General features: G+C 44.8%; 1 protein-coding gene and 1 pseudogene across 1 annotated transcript; both read right to left on the bottom strand.

Annotated features, from left to right (window-relative positions):
• Positions 1-4,113: 4,113 nt before the first annotated feature.
• LOC123140041 (wall-associated receptor kinase 4-like) lies at positions 4,114-9,124 on the bottom strand (annotated as a pseudogene).
• Positions 9,125-15,259: 6,135 nt separating this feature from the next.
• On the bottom strand, positions 15,260-22,759 carry LOC123135215 (disease resistance protein Pik-2). Its single transcript, XM_044554289.1, has 3 exons — positions 20,602-22,759; positions 18,437-19,183; positions 15,260-17,535 (listed from the first exon to the last, which is right to left on the bottom strand). The coding sequence occupies exons 1-3, from the start codon at positions 21,640-21,642 to the stop codon at positions 15,727-15,729; spliced, it is 3,597 nt and encodes a 1,198-aa protein (XP_044410224.1). The 5' UTR covers positions 21,643-22,759; the 3' UTR covers positions 15,260-15,726.
• Positions 22,760-24,605: the final 1,846 nt, after the last annotated feature.

The following is a 24,605-nucleotide window of genomic DNA, read 5'->3' as shown; positions in this document are numbered from 1 at the left end:
TGCGGACGGCGATATTGTCAAACTCTTTTCCATTGTCAGTTTGCAAGGCAAGAATAGAACGACCGAATTGTGTGGTGACATGAATAAAAAGCAGTGAGTGTGGCGAGAGCATCGAACTTGCGACGGAGGGGAACGTCCACACATAATGGGAGAAATCATCCAATATCACCAAATAGTATAAATAATCCGTGTTGCTCGCAACAGGGGACGTCCAGACATCACTATGCAATAACTGAAACGGAAAAGTAGAAATGTGTATAGACTCGCTAAAGGGGAGACGAACATGCTTGCCAAGACGGCAGGCCTCACAGGAGTGGTCGTCAACCTTATTACATGAGAATGAAAAAAACTCTGAAGAATCCGATGCAAAACTGTGGAGTTGGGGTGACCGAGGCGGGCGTGCCAGAGATCGACACTAGCGGCGAGGGTGACAGGACGGGTGGTGGTGGCGCCAGAAGGATGCACCGGGTAAAGCTCGTCCGGGCTGTCACATCGGTGAAGTACCATCCCTGTACGGGCGCCCTTCACAGAAAAGCCAATGTCGTCAAATTCAACAGCGATAGGATTCTCACGAGTAAGCCGACGGACAGATACAAGATTGGTAACTAGTTCAGGGGAAACAAGAACATTAGACATGTTAAAGCGAGTAGAGGTAGAAGGAAACGACATATGACCGACATGTGTAATGGATAGGGAGGAACCGTTACCAACAGTGATGCGAGTGGGAGTATGAATGGGAGTGGAAGACGTGAGGTTATCGGGATGAGCAGTCATGTGAGCGGTGGCGCCCGAGTCCATGTACCAGTCACCTCCGCCACCGTAGGTACTTGGCGACGGAGCCGAGTGCAGAGCAGCGAGGAGGGCCGGATCCCACGGTGGCGGCACCTGGGGAGGGAGAAACCCTCCGTAGACTGGCGCGGGAGCGACGCCATAGGCTCCGTAGACCGGCGCGGCGCCGTAGGTAGGCGCGGGCACGGGCGCGGCGCCGTAGCCGCTGTAGGGGGCGACGTTCTACACGGTGAAGAGCGCCTGGTGGCTCACCGGACGAGGCTCGAGGATGCCCGGAGTGGGAGCCCGCGGGACCGGCATCGAGTACGCGTGTACGACGCTCGTCCATGGGTTGGTGCTGTAAGTCCAGGGCAGGGTGGCCTGCTGCTGCTGCCGACGAGGAGCCCCCGCTTGCGCCTGTTTGCGACCGCCCCCGTGGCGGTTGCCGCGGCGCCCGCCACCCTGCTGCGGCTGCTGGGGGCAGCGGGGGGGGGGGGGGAGGGGGGGCGTGGGGCGCGGGTTGGAGGGGGTAGAATCCCGGAGGCGCGGGGGGGGGGGGCGCCGGCTGGTGGCGGGGCGCATTCGCGGGTGGCGCACCACACGAGGTGCCGGCGGTGAGGGCATGGTGCTGCACACGCTTCTTGACCTCCTTCATCCGGCGCTCCTTTAACCGCAAGTATGCCACAAACTTGGAAAAAGAGGACTCCGTGATGAGGGAGAGGTTGGAGGCAGCGTTACCGAAGTCCTCGTTGAGGCCGGCGGTGAGCGTGCTGAGGAGGAGGTCGTTATCAACCTTGGCGCCGATGTCATGGAGCTCATCCGTCAACGTCTTCAAGCGGCGGCAGTAGTCATCTATAGACTGATCATCCTGATGACAGTCGAAAAATTTCTGCTGCAATAAAACGCGGCGCCGAAGCTTGTTGTCGGTGAAGAGGCTATTGAGCTTGACCCACACTCACGACCGTGTGAAACAGGTCCTTCGAGATGGTGGTGAAGAACCACCGAATGAGCGTGGCGTCGATCGCGATCCACTCGAAGTTGTCCACCATGGCGCAGGAGTCGACGGAGCCGTCAATGTGATCCACGAGATTGTTCTCGCGAAAGAGCAACGAGAAGTACGTCTTCCACGCGAAGTACATTACGTCGGTGACATCAAAGACGACAGGGACGCGGTCGTAGATGTTGATGTCACGGATGTCAGCAAGGTCCGGCCCGGTGAAGGGGTTGTAGAAGGAGGAGCCGGAGCAAGTCATGGCGGCGCGGCGGTGTGGCGCGGCGCGAGTGATGCGAAAGTCGGGTGGAAGGTGGCGACGCGGTAGGCTACTGGCGATCGAGGCGACGCAGGCTAGCGGCGCGAGCCAAGCGATCGATGCGGGCGAGCGGCTCGGGCGCGACTTGGTGGATCGGTAGGCGACAAGGCGACGTGCGTTGCTGGGAGTTGCAGCTAGCGGCGTTGCTTTGGATTGGGATCGGTAGGCTATCTAGCTAGTGACAAGGCAACGTGCGTGGCTAGGAGTTTGGAGCTGGCGGCGTTGCGATGGATCAGACCTAAAGATCAGGTGCAGCTCGGGGTAGCGGGTTGCAGCCGCGGCGGCCGGTGCGGGTAGCGCACGGCCGGCGGCGGCGGAAGCAAGAAGAAAACCTAAAAAACTGATACCACGTGGAGAATGATTGTATGCATCGATAATTGATTGATCCTGCACTAGGCACATATATATAGGTACACGGGGTGCGACCGGTATCGTGTTTTCTAAAATACACGTACATACAAAGGGAGACCGGCACTACAGGTACTGCATACGAAACCCAGACCTTCGTACATATACACATGTTCAACAGACCCAACACCGAAGGCGTAGCTGCAGGTGATCACGGAGGATAACAAGATTCAATTTATCATTGAGCCATTGTCGGGAGCCTTTTCTCGCATTCGGTATGCCGTGAGCAGGGTAGCATTGGTATTTCTGACTTTGCTGCTCTAGGAGTTGAGATAGCTCGGCCCTCCTTTTCTTCTCTATGCTCCTTTATAAGCCGATTTTAACCTGACCTGTGCATCTCATTTCTCACGGCATGTGTTGAAATCTCAAAAAAGTCTTATATTTAGGAATGGAGGGAGTAGGTTCTACATCGATGATAGGGTTAAAAAATGGTAAGCGTATTTCAGTATGCAGAGCAGTGGCTAGTGGGTCGGAGGGGAATACGGTGTTCTAGGAGTTGCCGCCTAAGAGGAAGCGCAGCCCCAGTACAGCGACGGGCACCTCGGTGCAGCGGGCACGCACGCCAGTCGGAGCAGCTGCAGCCACAGCCCCGCCACTAACCCCTATGTCCCTGTTTCCAACCGCCGGGGCGGAGGGGCTGCTGCTGCTCCACGGCGGGGCTTCGCAACCTGCCTCCGAACAAACTGCCCAGGTAGAGCACTCTACCGGCCGGCGACGACAAGCCACCACTCGCGACAGCTCGAAAGGGGAAGAGAAAAGATTTCACACATAAAAAAATGCATATTCTTTTTCCCCAAAACACCACTATACTGATGGATGGGATTGATCTGGGCCTGCGTAGCCGGCTATTAACTGCTTCCAATGAACTTGCTTTCTTGAGATTACTGTTGCAGGATGTCAGCCTAACGGGTGCCCCCGACGCCAGGACCCTACTTAATGGCGCCGCCTTCACCACCAAGGGCGCCTACGATGCGATGGCTTCTCAACTGGCCGACCCTACTCTTGCTCGTATCTGGGACTCGCGTGTCCCCAGCAGAGTTAGGGTGTTCGGCTGGCTCTTCTACCTCGACTGACTTAACACACGGGCAAACCTGCTCCGTAAGTCCATCATCGACTCTGCTGCATGCCCCCGATGCGCTGCTGCGTCCGAAGACCGGGCACACATCTTCCTCCATTGTCCGGCAACTCGTGCCATTTGGGATGCCATTGGTCTACACCCTTGCTCTACCCCCTTCGCACATCTTTGGGTCTCCCATGGGCACCCGGGTCTCCCTGAGTCAGTATGGCCTCTCATTCTTCTTCTTATCATTTGGAAAATTTGGGACGCCCGTAATGCTAAAACTTTTAGGGATTAGGGATATAGATGTTTCACCCCATGATGTTACTAGGGGCATCATTGCGGACCTTACTTTGTGGTCTCATCGCCTTAAGAAGGCGGAGGACAAAGTTTACGCCGGCCTATGGCGGGACTATTTTACCTCTCAACTTGTCTAAGTTTGTAACAAAATGCTTTTGAAATATATTCAGGTGGGGAGTCTTTCCCCCCCGGTGACAGTTTCAAAAAAAAAATATGAGCGATGAGAAATGTGTACGACAATTTAAAAAAAACACGGTGAAATACCTTTATTCACCACCGTAGCTTAATTTCGACGAGTTGTCGTCTAAAGAGATTACACACATAAGATAAGCTACAAACACAATTCAGGAATTTACATGGTATACTCCCACTAAAAGGAACTACGTATATTACATAGTTTTACTATATAAGTACGTCTAGGGTAACTAACATGCACCTGAGAAGCTTAGTAAGCAGATGATCATCCCATTGTGTGCTTCGCTAGCGTGGCAAGCTAGCCGAGTTCAAGAACTCTTGCTCCAGACTGTACTTTCCGGAGCTACATGTAGGTGTTAAGCCAACATTACTGACAATGCTGTTGCTTTGTGCATGAGAGCTAGCACCATTTAGGTACCCAAGTGACTCGATCTCTCCATCATTTATGGGAGGAAGTTGACTCCTTAATCTTCTAGTTTTTAGGAGTTGCAATTTCATTTCTACCTCTTTCATGGTAGGTCTTTCTCTTCCTTTGGTTTTCAAGCATGCTTCCGCAACTGAGGCAATGTCATCAATTTCATTCTGGTTCGCTTCTTCTGCAACTTGGGGATCCATGATTTCCATGAGAACTCCCTGCTGAAGTCCTTCCACAAAGTAATGAGCCAAGCTTTGTTTTATACCTTGTTCATTAATAAAAATTGGCTTCTTTCTCATAGAAGCTCCACCAGTATAATTCCAAAGCTATAAACATCACTCTTCTCACTTAGCTCCCCGGTGTGGTAGTACTCGGGGTCTAAGTAACCAAAAGTTCCTTGCACAATTGTCACTACATGTGTCTGATCAAGTGATAAAGACCTCGAAGCACCAAAGTCAGAAACCTTGGTAGTAAAGTTGTCATCTAGGAGTATATTGGAAGATTTGACATCTCTATGAAAAATTGGTATCGCAGCGGCTGAGTGGAGATAAGGAAGAGCACCTGCAGCTTCTACAGCAATCCTAATGCGATCACCCCATAAAAGTAAGCATTGAACACTTACATCAATGTGCAGAAGATCATATAGTGTGCCATTGGATATGAACTCATAAACTAGCAAAGGCACTTCTGTTTCGAGACAACAACCAAAAAGCTTGACCACATTCCGATGAATGATTTGTGACAGGATGGCAACCTCGTTGATAAATTGGTCAATCTCAGTTTGCTCCACCAGCTTAGACTTTTTTATGGCCACTACACGTTGATCGGATAGAATCCCTTTGTAAACTGTGCCATGTCCTCCACGACCAAGAATACGATTGACATCAAAGTTGTTGGTTGCTTTATCTAATTCCTCCAAGGAGAATATCTTTGTTTTCTTTGTGGCACTTTCATCTAATATTAGTTGTTCCAGGAGTAGGCCTTGATTTTTCTTGAAGTATGCCCTTCGAATTCTCTTCTGTATGCCTCTCTTCCACTTGTTGATGAGTACTGTTGCACCTAGCACAAGAATAATGGCACCAAGGCCGTAACTAATTCCAGTTGCGATACCTATACATCCAATAGTAGTTATTATGAAAAAATATCCCATTTTGCAAGTTGCAATTTGTACCGAGGGGAGTGATATAAATTCGATATGATTTACCTAAGAGAAGATTGCGTCTCTTTGTTGACATGACACATTTGAGTTGTCTTGGATCAAACTCTTTTCCATGGGTGCACTCGCTGCAACTATGGCCTCCAGGGTAATTTAGGCAGGGGCCGTTACAAATATTTATCAACAAACACTCATTGACATCTGTAAATCGTAGGTATGTGAGCAACAAATGATGCCTGAAAATATTTGGTAGAAATGGCAGAACCATAGCTAGGTTACCTTGGCCTAGCACTCATCCAAGAAAAAATAAAACTACCCTATGAAGCAATGCGAACTTCAAAATACACGATTGGTCATTATTGTTTCTGAGCACATGCTAGTAAACAACCAAACTATGTAGAAACCTGACATTATACACATATGTTTGATTTCATATTTGTGAATAGCATATTATTTCCGTGAGGTGAATTTACTTGTTTAGTTGTATTTAAATGCCACTATATTCTGGAAGTTTGTATGAACACGTTTCAAAATACCAAAAAATGTTATATAAGATTAATCATATGCATGTGATATTCAGTGTTAGCTCAAACAAGGATCAATCCCTATGTTGTCATTTTCATGAATTAGCTAAAAAATATAGTACTTGTGCGTGGCTAGGACAATTTACATAATGTACCATAATTTACAATTTTTAAAGTAAAATGATCATTATCGAGTCTCTACATCATGTGATGAACATAACTAAAATTAGATACGTTAATGAGTTGTATGATTTGAGTAGCATGTTTAGCCTAAATCCACTAAAATTGGATAAATTATTTGGCTAAAGATGCCAACAAATGGAATGACATGAATCTTGCTAGATTTATCATTGCAATGTTTCAGTCAATCATTTCATGTACATGGAAAACCGTCCGTGCAGTTGGAAAACAATTTGTACCGGCAGTTGTAGTGTGTTTACCTTGGCATACATTCAATATGTATGGATTTCCATCAAAACCTCTAGAGCACTGGCAACGATAGCCGAGCAGCATTGTCACATTCTTGTAGCCTAGTTGGTTGACAATAATGCAAGTGCTATTGCTGCTACGACATGCGTACGTATCACTTCTTTGCTTGCTCGTAGCCTCTGAACAGGTCAAATTATCGATAGACCACCACATCTTCATACCATATTCTTCAGATAAATGAAAACCATCTAAAGAGATGTCTTGTATTTCCCACTGCCCATTGCTTTGATACCCAATTACCGCGATCCCTTCGTTACCGTACCTTGAGTCATTTTGTGTTTCACTAACAGTAAGATATCCTTCATTCACTGAAATTTTGGCCACAATAAATTTGGCCCCATCATCAAAATTGTCAACCCCTCGATCAAGAATTGTGATGTTGTCTAATGTACAGTTAAGTCGAAACTTTTCAGCAGCGTAGCAACCCTTTTCAAGCCCAAAAGGGAAGTGAATATGTGTGTTCCCGCAAAATTTGGTGCAACCGCCTTTTTGATTGGGATTGTAATGCGCTGCAAGTAGATTGACATAGGAAGAAGTCACACTAGGAGACTGCCACACGAGAAGTTACGTTAAGATTATGCGAATTAATGGTCATCCTATCTAGACTGGATATACAACTTATTAAATCATTAATTAATAATACCATGTTTAATTGCCAGCTAAAACATTATAAAGAAAAGAGGTACACTACTTGTGGAAAACCAATCTCATCAATTGGGTGGATACTACTCCCTCCATCTCGGTGCATAGGTCATGCGTGTAGTTCTGGGTCCTTGATTTGACTACCTAAAACCGTGTTTTTTTAAAAGAAGGATTATCCCCACCTCCGCATCAAGCAATGCGCACAACCATTTTATTAAAGTAGGTAGTTGCATCAACCTGAAACAATGTTATATGTCTTCAAAAGTATATCATTGGATTCATATGCAAATGTATTTTCTAAATATATTTTTTATTACATATAACACAAATGTTCCAAGTTAAATTGACGATCTAGAACTACGAGCATGCCTTATGCACCGAGACGGAGGGAGTACCAAAAGCAACATAAGTCTTATTAACACCTTGTTAGAATTCTGCATTAGTAGAGACAATATGATAACTGGGAGTTAAGTTACCCCATGTGGCACTAGTAAACAATATATCAATAACATTAGTATATCCGAATGTGTCAAAAGATTCTGAAGAAAAGACGTGTCCTAAGTTTCCAACCTCTATGATTTGCAATTTTGAGTTTTGGGCAAGAAACAATTATTGTCTGATTTGTTGTATGTAGAACTAATTTTATTTAAACTAGTAAGCAAAAAAATTCTATAAAAAATGATGACGAGCATAGAGAAGGAGAGAAAAGTTACAGTCTTGGTGCAAAAATTACCATAATATTCAATGATGCATATATGAGTCCAATATTCATGACATGGCAGTTCAATATTTTTATATTACTGATTAAAGAGTAGATTGCTGACCTGGTCGTTCACAACCATCTATAAGGTAGGGGTTGCCGTCGTTTGTGTAACTGCGGCAGAAACAGGCGTAGCCTCCAGATGGCAGCATATCCAGGCAATCGCTGTAATGGCTACAAGCATAGCTTGACTTGTTATTCCGAGCATTTTCACAGTTTGGTTGATCCGTGATGGCCATGCTAAAATATGGCCATGCAACATTTCGTTCGTCTATCTTACTTGAATAGATGTCAACCGTATGAAATTTGTAATCTCCCGCCAAGAAAACTTTGATACTACTATTAGAGAGCCCTTGACCTTGACCTGCTAGTGCAGATGCGCCTTTGAGGCGGTCAACTACCAACCCGAATGCTGGAACGTCCCGCTGCAAACGGATGGAACAGTATCCCATCCCACCATCGCCATTGAAGTTGTTTGCATTTGCCTCCTTCATGGCCACTTTGTCGTCGAGGCAAATACTCATGCAACTACCGATGGGGTCGTCGGTATCATGGCCAAACAAGTAAACACTCACACCACAACCAACAACGAACAAGCTAGATTCTCCTCCATAGATCATAACACCTTTAACAGGGACCTCCCATGACATGTTATAGGTGTCGGTCATACCTGGTTTCATGGGGACGTTGAAGTGGATAGGAGGGACCCGAAGCAAAGTATCTCCAGGAGGTAACTCAAGGATCTCAGTGGTAGTGTTGGGCAGAAAGAGCCTCATATAACCTGCGGTGATGTTGCAGGTGAGCTCGAAGCCTTGCCAGAAAGAGCTTCTTATGACTAGTGGTGTTGTTGCACGTGAGCTCGAAGCCTTGCCGGAAGCAGCCCGGCCCTATCCCCCACGGATAGTGAAGGGCAACACCGCCGCATCTGGAAGGGCAGCGAGCCCGAGCCAGGTCGGCAGCGGAAGGGATATGCAAGATCCCACCCCTTCCATCCTCGGCGGCCGACGTTGGCTGCAGAGCTGCCCCCAAGCACGCCAACAAAAAGCACACGGCGATCATCGTGGCTCCGGCGGCGGGCAAGTCTGTTCTAGGTATTGAGAGTGTATGCATGCTGCCTCTGTACGCATCGAGCGCGTATTAAAAGCTGGATTCCCCATCGGATGTTACGGTCAGTTACCACCAGCATGTTTATTTTTTTTTAAGTAATTCCGGGGGAAATTCTTTTAATTTTTGCGGTCGTCACCTTGTCGCTGCATGCCGAGCGCTGTTTGGCCAGCTGATATGATGCTAGCCGCTTGGGAGCACTACGCCTTGCAAATTTTCAACGGTCAAGGTACGTCTGGTTTTGTGGCCATGGAGGAGGATAAGTTTACACTTCTGGCCGTGCAGTGCAGGGAACTACTGAGAACCATCCAATTAATCTCTGGGCCACCTTGGCGGGCAGAGTACGTGCCAATTGACGGGTCTAGTCACAAATATTCCTACACATTTTCCACACGTACGTTCACCCCAAAGACATAGACATGCGAGCGTGCCCTTCAAGTACCACTGCTGTTGCCATGTTACTTTTTTCTTTTTGCACGAAAACAGCTAGGTATTTGCGAGAAATTTTTTCAATCTATTCATCTTCAATCACCTAGCAATGACTGCAAGCACTGAACCGAGCCGAAGGCACGCCGCTGTCATCGCCCCTCCATCATCGGAGCTGGGCAGACCTTGTTGTAGCAGACAGTCAGGAAGTCGTCATGCTAAGGCCCCATAGAACCAATGCACCAGAACAGCAACCGCCGCCGATGAAGAGTGTAGATCAAAAGGATCCAACTTGAAGACACAGGATCACAGACGAACGACGAACAGATCCGAGCAGATCCACCAAAGACAGATCCGCCGGAGACACACCTCCACACGCCCACCGACGATGCTAGGCACATCACCGGAACGGGGGCTAGGCAGGGAGACCTTTAATTTCGGCTTCCTGAGTAGGACACAAACCCTAACAAAACTCAAAAATAAAAATAAAAAAATGGAGCCCTCCCACCGGCAAGGGCTTAAATCCACTTGCCTGCATGGCCCTAAGGCCACCGGAGACGGGGCGGACCGGCGCTGGCGGGAGGCAAAGAAGACCCTAGAGGTATTTATTGATCTGTAATGATGTTTATAGGAAAAGCAACTGGTTCTGACGTATCAGCCAGCCAAACATGTCTTCCCACTGCCAGGGAAAGACCATATATACCTAGCTAATCTATGAGCTTCAAAGTTGCAAGCTCTAAGTTCAAACGAGATAGAAACTGAATCAAAAATTACAGAAGTCTCTAATATTTCTCTAACTATCACACCATAGTCACCTCCAGCACCATGATGAATATAGTTTTTCACTTGTTTGCAATCTAAGGCCACCAGTATGTTTTGCATTCCCAGATCTTGAGCTAGCGCAAGTGCCTCCCTATTTGCGATTGCTTTCAGTGTGGACGGATCAATTAATCCCATGATGACCAACATCGAAGATCCCAGGTAAGTGCCATCACGATCCCGGCAGATCGCCGCTGCAGTACCTATATTACGGTCTGTTGAGACACCCGCATCGACATTAACCTTAACAGTTCCTTCGGCTTCAGCTATCCACTGTCCCCTCCTCTGATTCTGAACCGGCCTTGGTATTGCATGTGAGTGTTGTTGTGCCACTTGGTCAAGCTCCATGATGAAGTTTGTGACGAAGGAATTTGCACCATGAGGGCTCTGTTGACTTCCTTTGTGGATCAGCTTCCTTCGCGAGTGCCAAATAGCCATAAAGTAACTACCATACGACTAAGAGCCTCATGGCTTAACACTTCCATCATTGCAAATAATCAGTTGCGAGCTGACGGTTCCGTTGTCGCAATCATGTGTTCCAAAAGGTTGTGGTCTACCAATATCCAAACGCACTGCACCATGTTGCATTCTATTAGACTGTGCCTCCATGAGTCCTGGGCTCCACACACGAAGCAATCATCATGTGTGGCCATATTTCTCTTCTTGCGAACATCCTTAGTAGGGATGGATTTCTTCGATAGACGCCACAAGAACATCTTGAGCTTCATAGGCACTGCTACCTTCCACAAAGTGTCCCAGGAATTTTCATCTCGGCTTGTATTGGAAGAAACCGCATGTTCCTCTAACCATTCTCCTCTTCTCTTCTTAATATCAATCACCAATTGGTAAGCTGGCCGTACAAGAGAATATACCATTCTTCTCAAAGCCCCAAGACCAAAAATCCTCCATAGCTCGGGTACTTCCAGGAATCTGCATAATAGCTCTCGCATCATAAGGCAAAAATACCTGTTATAGTAACTGCTCATTCCACCTTGCATTAGAGATATCCAACAACTCAGAAACAAGTTGTGGCGGGTGTGCAATGCGAGCAATGATTGGTCTCATATTCTCCGTTCTAGGAATCCAATTCATGTTCCAGTTATTTGTGGAAGCACCACCTCCAATTCATGTTCCAGATATTTTTGGAAGCACCATCACCTATGCGCCGGATGAGACTCAATTTCAGAGTGTTACACCCTTCTGTTAATGCTCTCCAAATTTGCGAGGGGTGAGTTCCAACCTTGGCTAAAAGAAAATCCTTCTCAGGGAAAATAAACTGCTTTCAACATTCTTGCACTGAGAGAATTCGGATTATCAATTATTCTTGCACGTGGTTTGTGCTGAGACTTGTACCCTAGTGAGTGAGTGCAGGCCCAAAGAGACCATTGGGCTATTCAACGTTGACGTATATGGTTTGGTTTGCTCAAGCCCAATGGACCTAAGGCCGACCCTGCGCCTTATCTTCGGGTTTGCCACCCTTCTACTTCACGGGTGCAACTAATCAAGGAGCACCCCTTGCAGAAGCCCCGCAACGGTCATTTTGATGGGCGAGAGTGCATCACTTGGCACGCTTTCAGCCACCGGCATGTGTCGCATGCGGGGCGCTCCCTTAGGGCTGTTTCTATTTTTTTTACGTATTCTTGGATTTTAGATATATTTTTTTATTTATTTTTCACTTTTCGGTTTTCACCAGGTTTTCCCTACGTTTTGGAGGGAAAAGAAATCAAAAAACAAATTGTGCGAAAAACACATTTTTTTTCTTCTTCTTCCATGAAAGGCACATATATGGTTCTCGAGAGGCACTGTTCTACCGTTTGAAAGGGGAAAATTGTAAAAAAAATTATATCACAAGAGGCACAGATTTAGATTTGCTTTCGTGGAGGCTGAAATTTGCTTCGGCGTATCTCCTGGAAAAGTAAAAAAATAAACATGGTTTGTTTCTTCTGCAGGAGACACGGATTTGCATCCACGAGAAACACAGTTGTGCCTCTCGGAAAGAAAAAAAACGTATTTTTTTTGCTTTCACAATAGGCGCAAATTTGCTTCTCATGGAGGCACAGATTTGCTTCCTCCTCTCGGAAAGGAGAAAATCTTGATTGTTTGCTTCCACGAGTAGCACACATTTGCTTTTTGTGGAGGCACATATTTGCTTTTCATGGAGGCACAGTTGTGGCCCTCGGTAAGGAAAAATGGGGAGAAAAACTTGCTTCCTGTTTGAGTTTTTCTTTTTGCTTTTTCATGAAAATAAGTTCTTCAAAGCCTATTAACATGAGATCTAGTTTCAAAGATCTCAATGCGAGAAATTCAACGGTGAAAACGGTTTGGAATTTGGACGCACGGTTTAAGAGATAAAATATTTTAAATAAACGAATCTATGGAAAATAGAGAAAACTTCCCGGATGCGACAAGTGGAACTCATGTAGTGCGCCACTTGTCAACCTCTGAGAAGGTGGGAGTGACAGTTGCAAGAGGTACTCCTTAATTAATGGTCTTGCTGCTTCACCAGTGCCTGGGAATAAAATAGAGGCTTAATGCCTTATTCGTACCTGCTGCTGACACGCCTCCTTCAATTGGGCAGCCCATTTAAGCGTATTTCAGCGGGAGTTCTGTCCCGTTTTAGGAAGCTTCTAGGCTAGTTTTGGGAAGATGAAGCACCTGGCCTGATTTTTTTCTAAAAAAGTTCTACCTTTTTCTACTAGGATTATTTTATTGTTTACCCTTTTTCGGATTTGTACTCGGCTTTTTTCTTCCACTTTTTCCTTTTTTTATTTTACTTTTTCCTTTTTAAAAAACTATTAGCAAACTCTTTTCAAACTCTTGAACTTTTTTAAAGTCACAAACCTTTTTATAAATTCAAAAAAAACAAATAAAAATTCTTGAAAAAATTTATTAGCAATTTTCATATTTGTGAACTTTTCCAAATTTGTAAACTTTTTTAGAATTCCTAAAATATTTAAAAAATTCATGAACTTATTTTTTGCACATTCCTGAACTTATTTCTAATTCCGTTAACTATTTTCCCAAATTTTTGTTTTTTTATTTATGTGAATTTTTTAGAGAAAAGTCAATGTTCACCTAGTCAGCTATGGATGTCAAACCAGTCATCAGGTCAACCAAGCGAACAAAGGGCGGTGGCGACCGAGCAAGCTGCTAGCGCTGCTCTGACTGGGAGGCCTAGTTGTTTGGATATGAAGTTTTAGGGCAATGTGCAGTGGTTGATAAGACAGACGTATCTTACGGTTTGCATGTAATTTAGAGATGAGAATAAAAATATGTCTACACTAGGTTATCTCTTAAGTATTATCTAGAATAACTAGCTATTCGTAAAAACGTTTTCTTACGAATTCTCTTTCCTCCATCTTAGTATTTATTCTACGTGGCACTTCTAAGACAACATCATTGTACATGCCCTTAGATAGTTAGATGTGAGATATTGGGAAATTGATTTTAGGGAAACCATTTTTTGTTAAGATTAGTCTGTACAATAATACCTTGTTTGGATGGGAAAAAATATAGGAAATCACGTTTACCCCTCCCGCTTGTCCCACAAGCCATGATTATCTCTTCTCATCGCCTCCTGCATGCTTCTCGCGTCCCCATTCTCTGCATACAGCGTGACGTGCATGCACGCTCTCCGGCTAGCTGGCTCAGCATGTTGCCTTGTGAGGATGAGATAGTAGTATACATGCACGAGTACAAATAACCTTAGTTGGAGCACAACAATGGCTTCCATGTCGACGCTGGCCACGAGAACGACCACGGGAGCATAGGCCATGGTGCTGGCCTGTTGTGAACCTTGCAAGGGCTGGACCTGATGTGCACGCAGTAGGCGGAAACAGCAGCGGTAGCAGCACAGCGGCACGATGTCAGGGAACTACTACTACCGCCAAGGAAGACGAAGGCCCGACCCAACCCAAGAGGTCGAAGCGCGAAGGCAGGCCCAACCCATGTTATATATGAAGAGTCAAGTTGGACACATTAGTGGTAGTATTTAGGGCAGGAGAGAGAGAGAGAGAGAGAGAGAGAGAGAGAGAGAGAGAGAGAGAGAGAGAGACCCCTAGGGCAAAAGGCAGAGATTTGCATTTTTTTTTATCTTCACTCATATATATAAATTATGTGTACATTGTTTCTAATGTCACCAGGTGCCACTGTCCCTATGTTGTGTTGTTGAACAGTTTGATGAACAGGACAACTAGCATGTTCTTCGGATTCAATCCGACACTATGGGGCATTGTGCTTAAACGTCATTTTTTTCCCTCCTATTGGTTGCAACACAAGGGTATATGTGCTAGTGAATAGAATTCAGGTGGGGAAAGCTTCCCCCTAACATTACGGATTAAAATCAAAATTCAGTGAAACTGTGAATAGATGTTCCCCAGCTGTGATACTGAACAGAACATACGCCTATACCCTAATAAAAAAATTGAATCCCAGGAAAAAAAACATGAAAGTAATATTCTGTGTAAAAAACGAAAAAATTGATATTGCCAGGAATATTGGGAGTTGCAGGTATGACCGGACTGGGCTGTTAAAATTTCAGCACCAGCATAGCTAGGATGGAGGCATCCTCTGTTGTGTTGTACACAACGGAAACACCATGACCGCGGGAACCGAAAAATGCAAAGTGCTCAAAAAAATCTTGAAGTTTCCCAGATATAAAGAGTGCGTTGAGTGGACTCTTATGATTTCAGCATGAAATATTTCTGGCTGTTTGCAGACACCATCTGACTCAAGAAGTTGGAAACAACTACTGAAAATCAAGCAAGGTAGCTTCCATGGACTGTTGAAATTCCTGCGCAAACACAGCTCAAAAAATTCATCTGTTGTTAACTGTATAACCCTGAACATTCTATCGGGCTTAAAAAATCAGAAGCAATTCCTGATGATCAAGCATGTTACTTTCAATAGCGTGACATGTCAAAGATTCCATCCATCTCTGGCATCTCGCCTACCCTGCACACCTGATGAACCAAGACTCCTATCGACCTACAACAGCTCGGCAAGCTACTCGATCAACTAAACTACATGCAAAACGGAAACAACACTCATGCAGATAACTGAATCAAGATTAAATCTAACAGACACTACAAACTGTACCATTCACACTTGCTATGGTACAGGCTAAAAGAAATGGAAACAACCATCTTAGAAAACAGAAGAGAAATTGATAACCCAGACGACAACACCTGCAACTTGAAGTCCCTGTCCTTCTAATGCTTCATCTTCCTCTTGCTTGCGCCCTGTGAGTTGCAAAGCACAGGTTGAGGTTGAACAACTACATTTGTCGTCGAAAAAGAAGGTTTGAAGCATAACCACATAAAAAGTCCTCGTATGCTTCTGGAAGAGACAGAAGTTATGTTTGCACAAAATTTAACAGAAACTGCTTCTGTTCTTGTTCCCGACGACACATATGTTGCACCTTCAAAGTGGGACCATTTTTATTGCTGGTGAGCTGCTTCCTGATGTCCTCCTTGACTGTGTATTCCCTGCGCCTTGCTTCATTGTGTGCTTCTCTATGTGTTATATCTTCAGTGCATTGGATATGAAATGAGTAAAACTCCACAATGAGCTGTACTTCCCTGATGCTTGGGAGAAATCCCAGCCCAGAAATGCCCGTTGCAGAATCAAATAGTCGCAGGCTCAACACCTCAAGTTTCGGCATTGCTGTCTGCTCAAACTCCAGTGATTCGATTTTCACATGCATGCAAACAAGATAGAATACCACGAGGCTTCTGAAAAGGCCAGCCTGGAAAGTGATACTGATAGGTTCTTCAATACCACGGTCCAGCAAACGAAGAATGGATAGGTTTGGTAGGTTCCCAATGACTTGCATGGTTTCACTATCTCCTAGTAGCCCGGTCAATTCTAGATTGAGCTTCACGAGATTCTCAAGCCCCTTGATCCATTCTGGCAAACCATTTAGGCAGCCACGCAGTTTGAGGGTCTGCAGTTTTTCCGGAGGCCAAGACATACCATGCAAGCAGTCATGTAAATCCTTTTTTTCTGACCGAACTGACAAAGATTCAAGACAGCTGAGTCTAGAAATGGCTACACAGAACTCCGGACCATTTTTCGCGTTGATGCCAAACACTCCTAGCTTGCGCAAGCCGGTTAGACTTATTATCTCCTGCATGATGGCATTCCCCTCCAAAAGGTTCACATACCGCAGCGTGTGCAGGGTATTCACTTTCCTAATCCCTACTGGAACCTTAACACCATAACTCACGCCAGCATGCAGATAACGTAGCTTGCTCAGCTTGGTGATGGTTTTGGGCAGCACCAATATTCGTGTATATCTGATGTCTAGTGTCTCAAGTTGTCTCAGGTTACCCACGGAATCTGGAAGGTAGGAGATGTCCAAACACCTTCTTAGAGAAAGGAATCTGAGATGAATAAGCTTCCCAATGATCTCAAGGTGATGATCAGTGAGACCTATTGTATCTTCAAGGTCCAGCACCCGAAGAAACCTCATCTTATTGGAAATGTAAAATGGCCTGTACTTGCCATACACCGTCAATGACCTTATACGGGACAGCTCCACGGTGCTCTGGAACTCACGCTCATCTCCTTTCCAATTGCTGCTTATGGCAAGGTGACGCACCGCACCATGAGTGTTCGAGCTACAACCTTCCTCCAGCCTGAAAACAAGATTTTCCTCCACTGACTTGGCAATGCTGATATCACGGATCAGATCATGTAGCTGGCAGGAGTCAAATCCTTGTATGCTGTAAACTGATTGCTGAGTTGGTAATATCATGCTTCTCTCTATGAGTTCCATGAAGTATCTATCCGCTCCGGATCTATCCTGCGAGTAACCTTCTGCGATCCATCGGTACACCAATCGTCGCCGGCTAACATTGCGGTCTTCGGAAAAGATGGACATGTACAAAAAACAAGACTTGAGGTAATAGGGTAAGCCATCATAACTTTTCATAAGGACTGTTTTTATGACCTCAAGCTTTGGATTCATCTCTAGCTCAACACTGATATGCTCATTTAATTTCCTCCACTCCGCAGCAGTTTTTGTTGGTTGGTCCGCCAAGAAACCACCTATAGTGACTATAGCAAGAGGAAGTCCATTGCACTTCCTTAGGATGAGCTTGGCGGGTTCAACCAATTCTGGATAGTGCTTGGCCAAATCTGTGGATTTATTCTTAAATACCTACAATTGTGGAAAATATATTTAGTCTTTTTAGTATTCTACAATTAAATGAATCGTGTGCATGCAAACGTATCTTTCTAGTCTATTCATTAACTAGGCTGTTCCTGTTTCAGTGGCGAGTAGATAGTAGACCATATGTAATTATGTTTTTAGTTTTGTTGTTGTTTTGTACTTAAAATATCTCTTTCGTTATTTTTTTGATTAAAGTGACTAGGAAATAGTTCCGGATGTATTAATTCCCTAAGTACAAAATACGAAATCAGACTATCTGGTACTGTGCACATCTCTTAACCATGTTTTTTTACAGAATAGTAGCATTCACATGGAGATGTTATTATCCATTCTTTGCATCCATGAAATTTCTATTAAATTATTAAAACTTGAATTTGCGACTTTGCTAAGTTTAAAAATGGGAAACAAAGAAAAGTTCTACTCTAGTCATGTGTTCATATCAACCTATTTGAAAAAGTACACTTAGTTTTGGAACAAATTGGAAACAAAATCATAGAAATGGAACTCATTTTAGTTCTAGTATAATTTGACATAAGAAAAGTGGTGAAGCAATGAATTCCCAGCTTGTTACTAACACGAGCTGACCTAACCAAACACAGACAATAGGTACCATGATAAATGTTTTCGTTTAATTGCTGAAATGGTAAAAAGGTTATCATTCCTACATGATGAAACTACAACATGGGTCACGTTGGAGGCCATTCTTATGTTTCTGCCACACACTCTGAAATACCTCATCGATATCTAGGGTCGCTGGAGTTGTGCTTACAATATACTAATCTCAAATGACTCTTTAAACAAAAGGAATACCAAAATGAATAGTGTGAATATCAGTAATACAAATTATGTTCTTTTCGTCAAAAAAATAAGAGTAATTTTCTTCCAGTACCTTATTTATGAAGAGGTCACATGCATGTTTGTCTTGTAGACCACTGAGCGAGCGTATGCACTCTGCTTCTTGCATGTACTCTGGTTTCTGGCAACAATGTTTAGCAATATCCTCTCGCCTTGTTGTGATCACAATAACCAAGCTTGGATTTTTCATTGCAAGTAAACTCGGCATCAATTTATCCCATTCCATGACCGATGATAGGTCATCGAGAATCATCAGACACTTTTTTCCTTGTGAACGTCTGCCCAACAGTTCAGTCAACTTTGCAACTCCCATCAAAGCAATATCTTTTTCGCTATCGCCTGCAAAGTCCATGCCGGTCTTCTTTGCTTCGAACTGACATGCTAAGCTTCTAAGGAGCTCCTCAAGCTTGAAAGGTCGCAAAACTGTGACAAAAGCATGTTTCTCAAACATGTCGCTAACCTCTTGTCTCTGGTATACATCTTTGATTAGAGTGGTTTTTCCAATACCACCCATTCCCCAGAGCGCGATCACCTGAAGTTTTTGAGTACAAGCGTGTTTTCGAATTAATCCAATAATATCAGACTTTTCTTTCTCCCGCCCAATAAGCTGAAAATCCTCAAAAGTACATGGCATCATGTTGATGCGTGTGGGCATATTTTGTACTATCATCTTTCCATCAGTATTATCATTAGATTGTTCTTCTTGTATCTCATTCTCAGCAGTGCAGGGTAGTATTGAGCTAGATGTTGGCTTCCATGAATATGTAACATCTTGGGACCTCTGAACAAAAGCAAATGATAGTACATCAAATTTTAATGATGAATCACTCAAACAAGTATTGACAAGTCAGCTCAGCACATGCCCTATTGCTACCCAACAATTTTACATAGCAGAATGAACCAAAATTAATAAATCAAGCTCCAACAGTATGTATACATGTCAATTTTGCTGAGATGACATGTAAGGATCGACTTTTCCAGAGATACTGAAAGCAGTCCAGAAATTCAGAAGGTAGAAAAGAACACGAACACAACTTTTCACTCATCACATAAAAAGTTAACTGGTATTACAAGAGAATATAAAGTTACAAAAAACAGTAGCACTCAGCATTATATATTTATATGACCACCTACATGTCATGTACAGCAAAACGTATGTGCGTAGCCTGACCGCACCCTCTGCAGCCAGCTCTGGAAGGTACGACAGTTCTGGTGGAGTAGTGGAGACTGAACCAGTTCAAAGAGGGGGCAAATTTGGAAAGAGTCCAGTTCTTATGTAATTCATATTGATAGAGCAGAAAGAGTCCAGTTCTTACGTAATTTTAATTTGTATTGATAGAGGAGAAAGTGTTCTATTAGAATGAAGAGTCCTAGTATGATTTAGTTATGCCAACGTGTGCAAGGCACAGGCAGCCCTCTATACATTTAGGGAGCCACCTTTTCTTATGAGGCAAGCAAAAATTAGAACAAGTCGAATTATGTGTGTTCACAGGCCTCCCTGCTCTAGTCAGGCCTCCTCCACCCTCCTCCCTGGCCTCACGACGTAATCTCCACCTGCCGGAACAAATTCTGCTCTACCACCTCTTCAAACATAACACTACAACAATAGCAACATCACGGACAATCGCTTGGCCAAAAGCATTGCAACATAATGCTTGTATCTGGGAAGAAATATCCATGTTGCCAACCCTTTTCTGGACAGCTCACTGCACCCTTGCCGTGATGCCTCAAGGAGACGTGTCACCGAGCCTAGTCACCCGGGCGGCGAGCAAGAAAGTTTTGGTATTTCGCACTGAACGGCAGCAGATACCTCACCACTGGATGGTAGTTCCCTAGGGTAGGCGACGAATAGGGGGGGGGGGGGGTCTTAGGCAGGGGCTGTCGCTAGAGTCAGGGAGAGAAGTTTTGCAAGTTTGGTTGAATGAGAGAAGTGGATCGTTCCACCTTAGAGGACTATTCCCTCTGCTCTGGATTGCGAAGGATTAAACCAGGAATTTCCCCTTCCCGACTCTGTCCGAACACATAAAATTAATTTGGCCCTGCCCTGGAAATGCTCCACAGTGATTATCTTGGCCACTACACACTACACCAAGCTGATTTAATGGTTCATATCTGGGGTGACTTTTTTGAAAAATAAAAATCTCCATATTTCAGACTAGATGAATAACAAAAAAATTGCATTTGAATTTGAAGTAGTACCTGCTGGTAGAAAGCATAGATAGTCTGTTCAGCAGACAATTGCTTGAGCCCCGATGCAATACTTTCCTGGCCCGGGCATAAACTTGCAACTTCAACATGCTCTGTGGACACTATGATTCGGCTTCCCAGTTTGTTTTCTGGGAAGCAAGTTTTTATTCGATGCCATTCTTCAATGGTGGATAGTTCAGTAAGCACAATCAGGTATCTATTCTTGCTGACATATCCGTTGTACTCATGAGCCAACTCGTGCGTCGTCTTCTTTGCCTCTGGCTCCAGAAGAAATTCAACCACCCCTGCAGAGGTTCCTCGAAATTGTTCCACTATACTCTCAACAAACTCTTTGCGATTGAAAGGGTGCGTCACCCTGACCCAGGCCCGGCATGGGAAGTTGAGTTTGATGTTTGTATTCTCATAGGCCTCCCAGATGATGGAGGTATGCCCGAGGGTGCCGCTTGTTCCCCACACTCCAATAACTCCAGTTTGGTCTGAGCCCAAGCCTTTCTTGTTGTTGACAATCAGCTGAGTAAGATCCAATCTTGATCCTGATTCATGCTGACTTGTGGCATGAGTTCCTGCTTCATCGATACCAAACATGGCTGCAGCAGTGGTGATGGAGAGGTCAGAAGCTTTGGAGGCACAGTTGATGAGGTGGTACCGCACGTTCCTCTGGCTCACGTCCTTGACCTTGGCACGCAGCTCCTTCATCTGATTGGCGACATGGCGCCGATCGAGGAACGTGCGAGGGATGCGCCACCAGGATTTCCCATGGACGCGGAGGACAAAGTCCTGGAGGCCATCCTCGACATCATAGGCCACGTCACGGACCTGCTTCACCCAGGTCCTCACCACCTTATTGTGCTCATCTCGCTCATCGTGTGCCACCATCAAGAAAGACTGCATCATCTCCAGCTCATCTGTGATGAAGGCCTTGTTGCGATGGACTCCGTACTGCAGAGCTACCTCCTCCACGATGGCGGATTTGGCGTACCAAATAGCTCCATTTAGCACTGATTTGCCAATGCTCAGCGCCGTCGCCTCCATCGGCACAAATCGAGCTTCCGTCTATCTCCCTCTCCGGTGAGTGTTTGCTTGTGGATGGATCTGAGATGCAGGTCTCAGGCTCTGAGGTCCTGTTTAGATAGATAGAAGTTTAGTCAGCAACCTCGATCATTTCACAACTTCCATTTTTTATCAAGACTACTTGGCAGGCTTCAAGTCTTCGCATATTAATTAGTTTTAGCAGCAGAACTCATTAGTTATTTCTGCAGCAGGCTCTCGTTCCAAGATACAGCGAAGCCTCATCACCCTCTCGTGCAAGGATCAATTGTTAATTTGTATTTCTATAAAGTATGGACGCTAGCTGTACAGACGCAAGAACAATCTCACTCGCCAAATTCAATTGCATGAACCAAGCCAGCTGCATGTGACCTCCTTACTCCACCATCAACAACCCATTACAGCTTGAAATTTAAATTTAGTGAAAATGCTAATAGCTGTCCGCCAGCTGCAACACTGAACAGAATATATACATCTAATGAACACAGAGTTTGACTATTTATCGATCCACTATGCGGGCTTGGCTGCACGTCGTCAGTTCTCAGGAATCGGGACTCACGAGAGGCATGTGAGTACCCATCCAAGTCATGACCAAAGATGACGGATTTGAAATGGATCTGAGTCGCAGGCATCAGACTCTTAGGCCATGCATGTTTAGATGGATAATGGGAGCTGCTCTCTTTTAGTCAGAACTTCTTTTATAGCTGTATGCATCACTATGATGCAGAGGCCAGGGGCTATCCTCCTTTTCTAAAAGAAAAACAATTAGATCTATCCATCAGTCGGTCATGTTTAGGTAAAAGTGAAAAATTACTCGGTCACAACTTTTCCATTTTTAATCAAGACTTGCCAGGCCACAAGTCCTTGCATGTTAGTTTCAACAATGGGACTCATTAGTTAACTCTGCACCAGGCTCTCGTTAATTTGTAATTCCGTAGGGGCTACAACGTCGGCATCCTCCCTGTACGCACTAGAGCTAGAGGGTAGTGGAGTAAAAAAATTTAAAAAGGCGCTGAAAATGTGCAGTCATGTATCCTGAACATGATTTCGGTCCTAGAATCAGACCCAGATAAGTAAAAAGGAGCAACCTCTTGTAGGTACAGCGACTATACATGTTATCGCTAGGAGAGCCAATGATATTTTACTTTCGGACAACAGATATAAAAATGAAATGCAAAATCAAATCCTTCATGATTGGGGGATTATGCTTTCGGTGTCTTCGTACCTTGTTTTGATTAGGTTAATCCTGTTTGGTCTTTTCCCTCCTATGCAAATTGTACTGCTTAAGTAAAATTTGTAAAAATGCCTCAAAAGGTACAACTGACAACCCACATCACGGCCTGAAGAAAGTAGTGGAAAAAATACAAGTTTGATGCTAATAGCTGTCTGCCCGCTGCGATAATGAACATAATATGTGCTCCTAGCCACTAAGTTTGACTAGCATAATACAACGGTGGGGAGTATACATACACGTTCTGGGTTCTTGGGACTTGCGTGAGGCATGTGATTTATTAGCCAGGACTCACGAAGAGCGTTTTTAGATGTTTAATTTACTCAAAGTACATATCCTGACCCCAAGACCGTGGCAATTATATTAAAATCTGACTATTTATAAGAGGAAAATTAGTATCATGCAAAAGATCAAACTGATATGGGGAGATTTTTCATGAAATACATAAATTACAAAATGAAGTTATTTGTATGTGAGGCAACCTGTTTTCAGGAGAATTGATGTTCAAAGAGCACGAATGTCCTAAAAAAAACTACATACACTGGACTGGATGAAATCAAAACCAATCTGAAATATATTAGTTTTCACTAAAAAAACTAGGAGTTCCGTATCTTCTGACTTGTACTCAAACTTGCAAGAATCTGAATGGAACGGCCCCATTTCACGAATTCTGATTTATGTCGGATAAATATATTTGCTAATGGGTTCGTCTTACCTTTTAAAATTTGTGTGAGTGTTTTAAATTTCTACTATGTTTCTACTTTTATGTGCCCACATATAATATTTTTGCGGTTTTCCAATCCTAACATCCTCCGGTATTGTGTTTGTTGAGTGAGAAATCCAGCTACCAAATACGTGGTGGCGAATTTGGCGTACCCAAGCACTCATTCAGCACAGATTTGCCAATCCTTACCTCAGTGACCTCCATCAGTACCAGTTCGAGCAGCTTTCTCCCCCTCTAGCCCTATCTGTGTGGATGGATCTGAGAGCTCTATGTCCTGCTTAGATACATAATGGAAGTTTACTTAGCGACCTCGATTGTTTCACAGCTTCCATTCTTAATCAAGATTCGCCAGGCCTCAAGTTTGACTAATTATCGATAACTACAAAGGCAAATGCTAACGCAATCTTCAACGATCAATTGTACTACTACTACATGGTAACACAAAATTTAACCTACCTATAGATCTGCGCAGATGCATGTGCTCCCGTTGAGCACCCAAGATCGCATCACGTACTAGTTTAATTGACAGTGGGACTCATCGCTACTAGCTAGGCTTCACACCGATGACAGGATTAATAATTGTTAATTTCAATATGCAGAGCACCCCCCGCGGGTGGTGCAGAGGAGAGGTCGAACCTCGGAGATCCTAGGCGTCGCCGCCGGGGAGGAAGCGCGGCCCCAGCACGCCGGTCGGAGCAGACACGGCCACCGCCCCCTCCCTCCCTTCATTGCTTCGAGCCGCGGGCCACCCTCGCCCGAGCTGCGGCCCTGCGGCGGGGCCTCCGGAGGCACCGCCTAGTAAAAGCTGAGGCGGCTGGCGGCGAGGAGGGGCACCGCGCTTCGCGGCTGAGGCCAGGCGGCGGCCTCGAACCGGTGGGCTACGACGGCGGATCGAATCCATGGCGGCACACGGCGAAAAGGGAACGAGACGGAGGCGATGACTGATGTTCACGGGTGGAGGATAAAAACAAAATGCACACGAAAAAGTAGGGG

Source organism: Triticum aestivum, chromosome 6B (assembly GCF_018294505.1).
Source record: "Triticum aestivum cultivar Chinese Spring chromosome 6B, IWGSC CS RefSeq v2.1, whole genome shotgun sequence".
NCBI lineage: Eukaryota > Viridiplantae > Streptophyta > Magnoliopsida > Poales > Poaceae > Triticum > Triticum aestivum.
This window is presented reverse-complemented; position numbering and strand designations above follow the sequence as displayed.

What these genes read in the sequence shown, in the direction of transcription:
- LOC123135215 (XM_044554289.1), bottom strand. Translation starts at nt 21,642, where the DNA reads ATGGAGGCGACGGCGCTGAGCATTGGCAAATCAGTGCTAAATGGAGCT. An exon ending in TCTATGCTTTCTACCAGCAG is followed by an intron (nt 19,184 to 20,601) that starts GTACTACTTCAA and finishes GCTTTTGTTCAG; the next exon opens with AGGTCCCAAGATGTTACATA. An exon ending in GTGACCTCTTCATAAATAAG is followed by an intron (nt 17,536 to 18,436) that starts GTACTGGAAGAA and finishes CCACAATTGTAG; the next exon opens with GTATTTAAGAATAAATCCAC.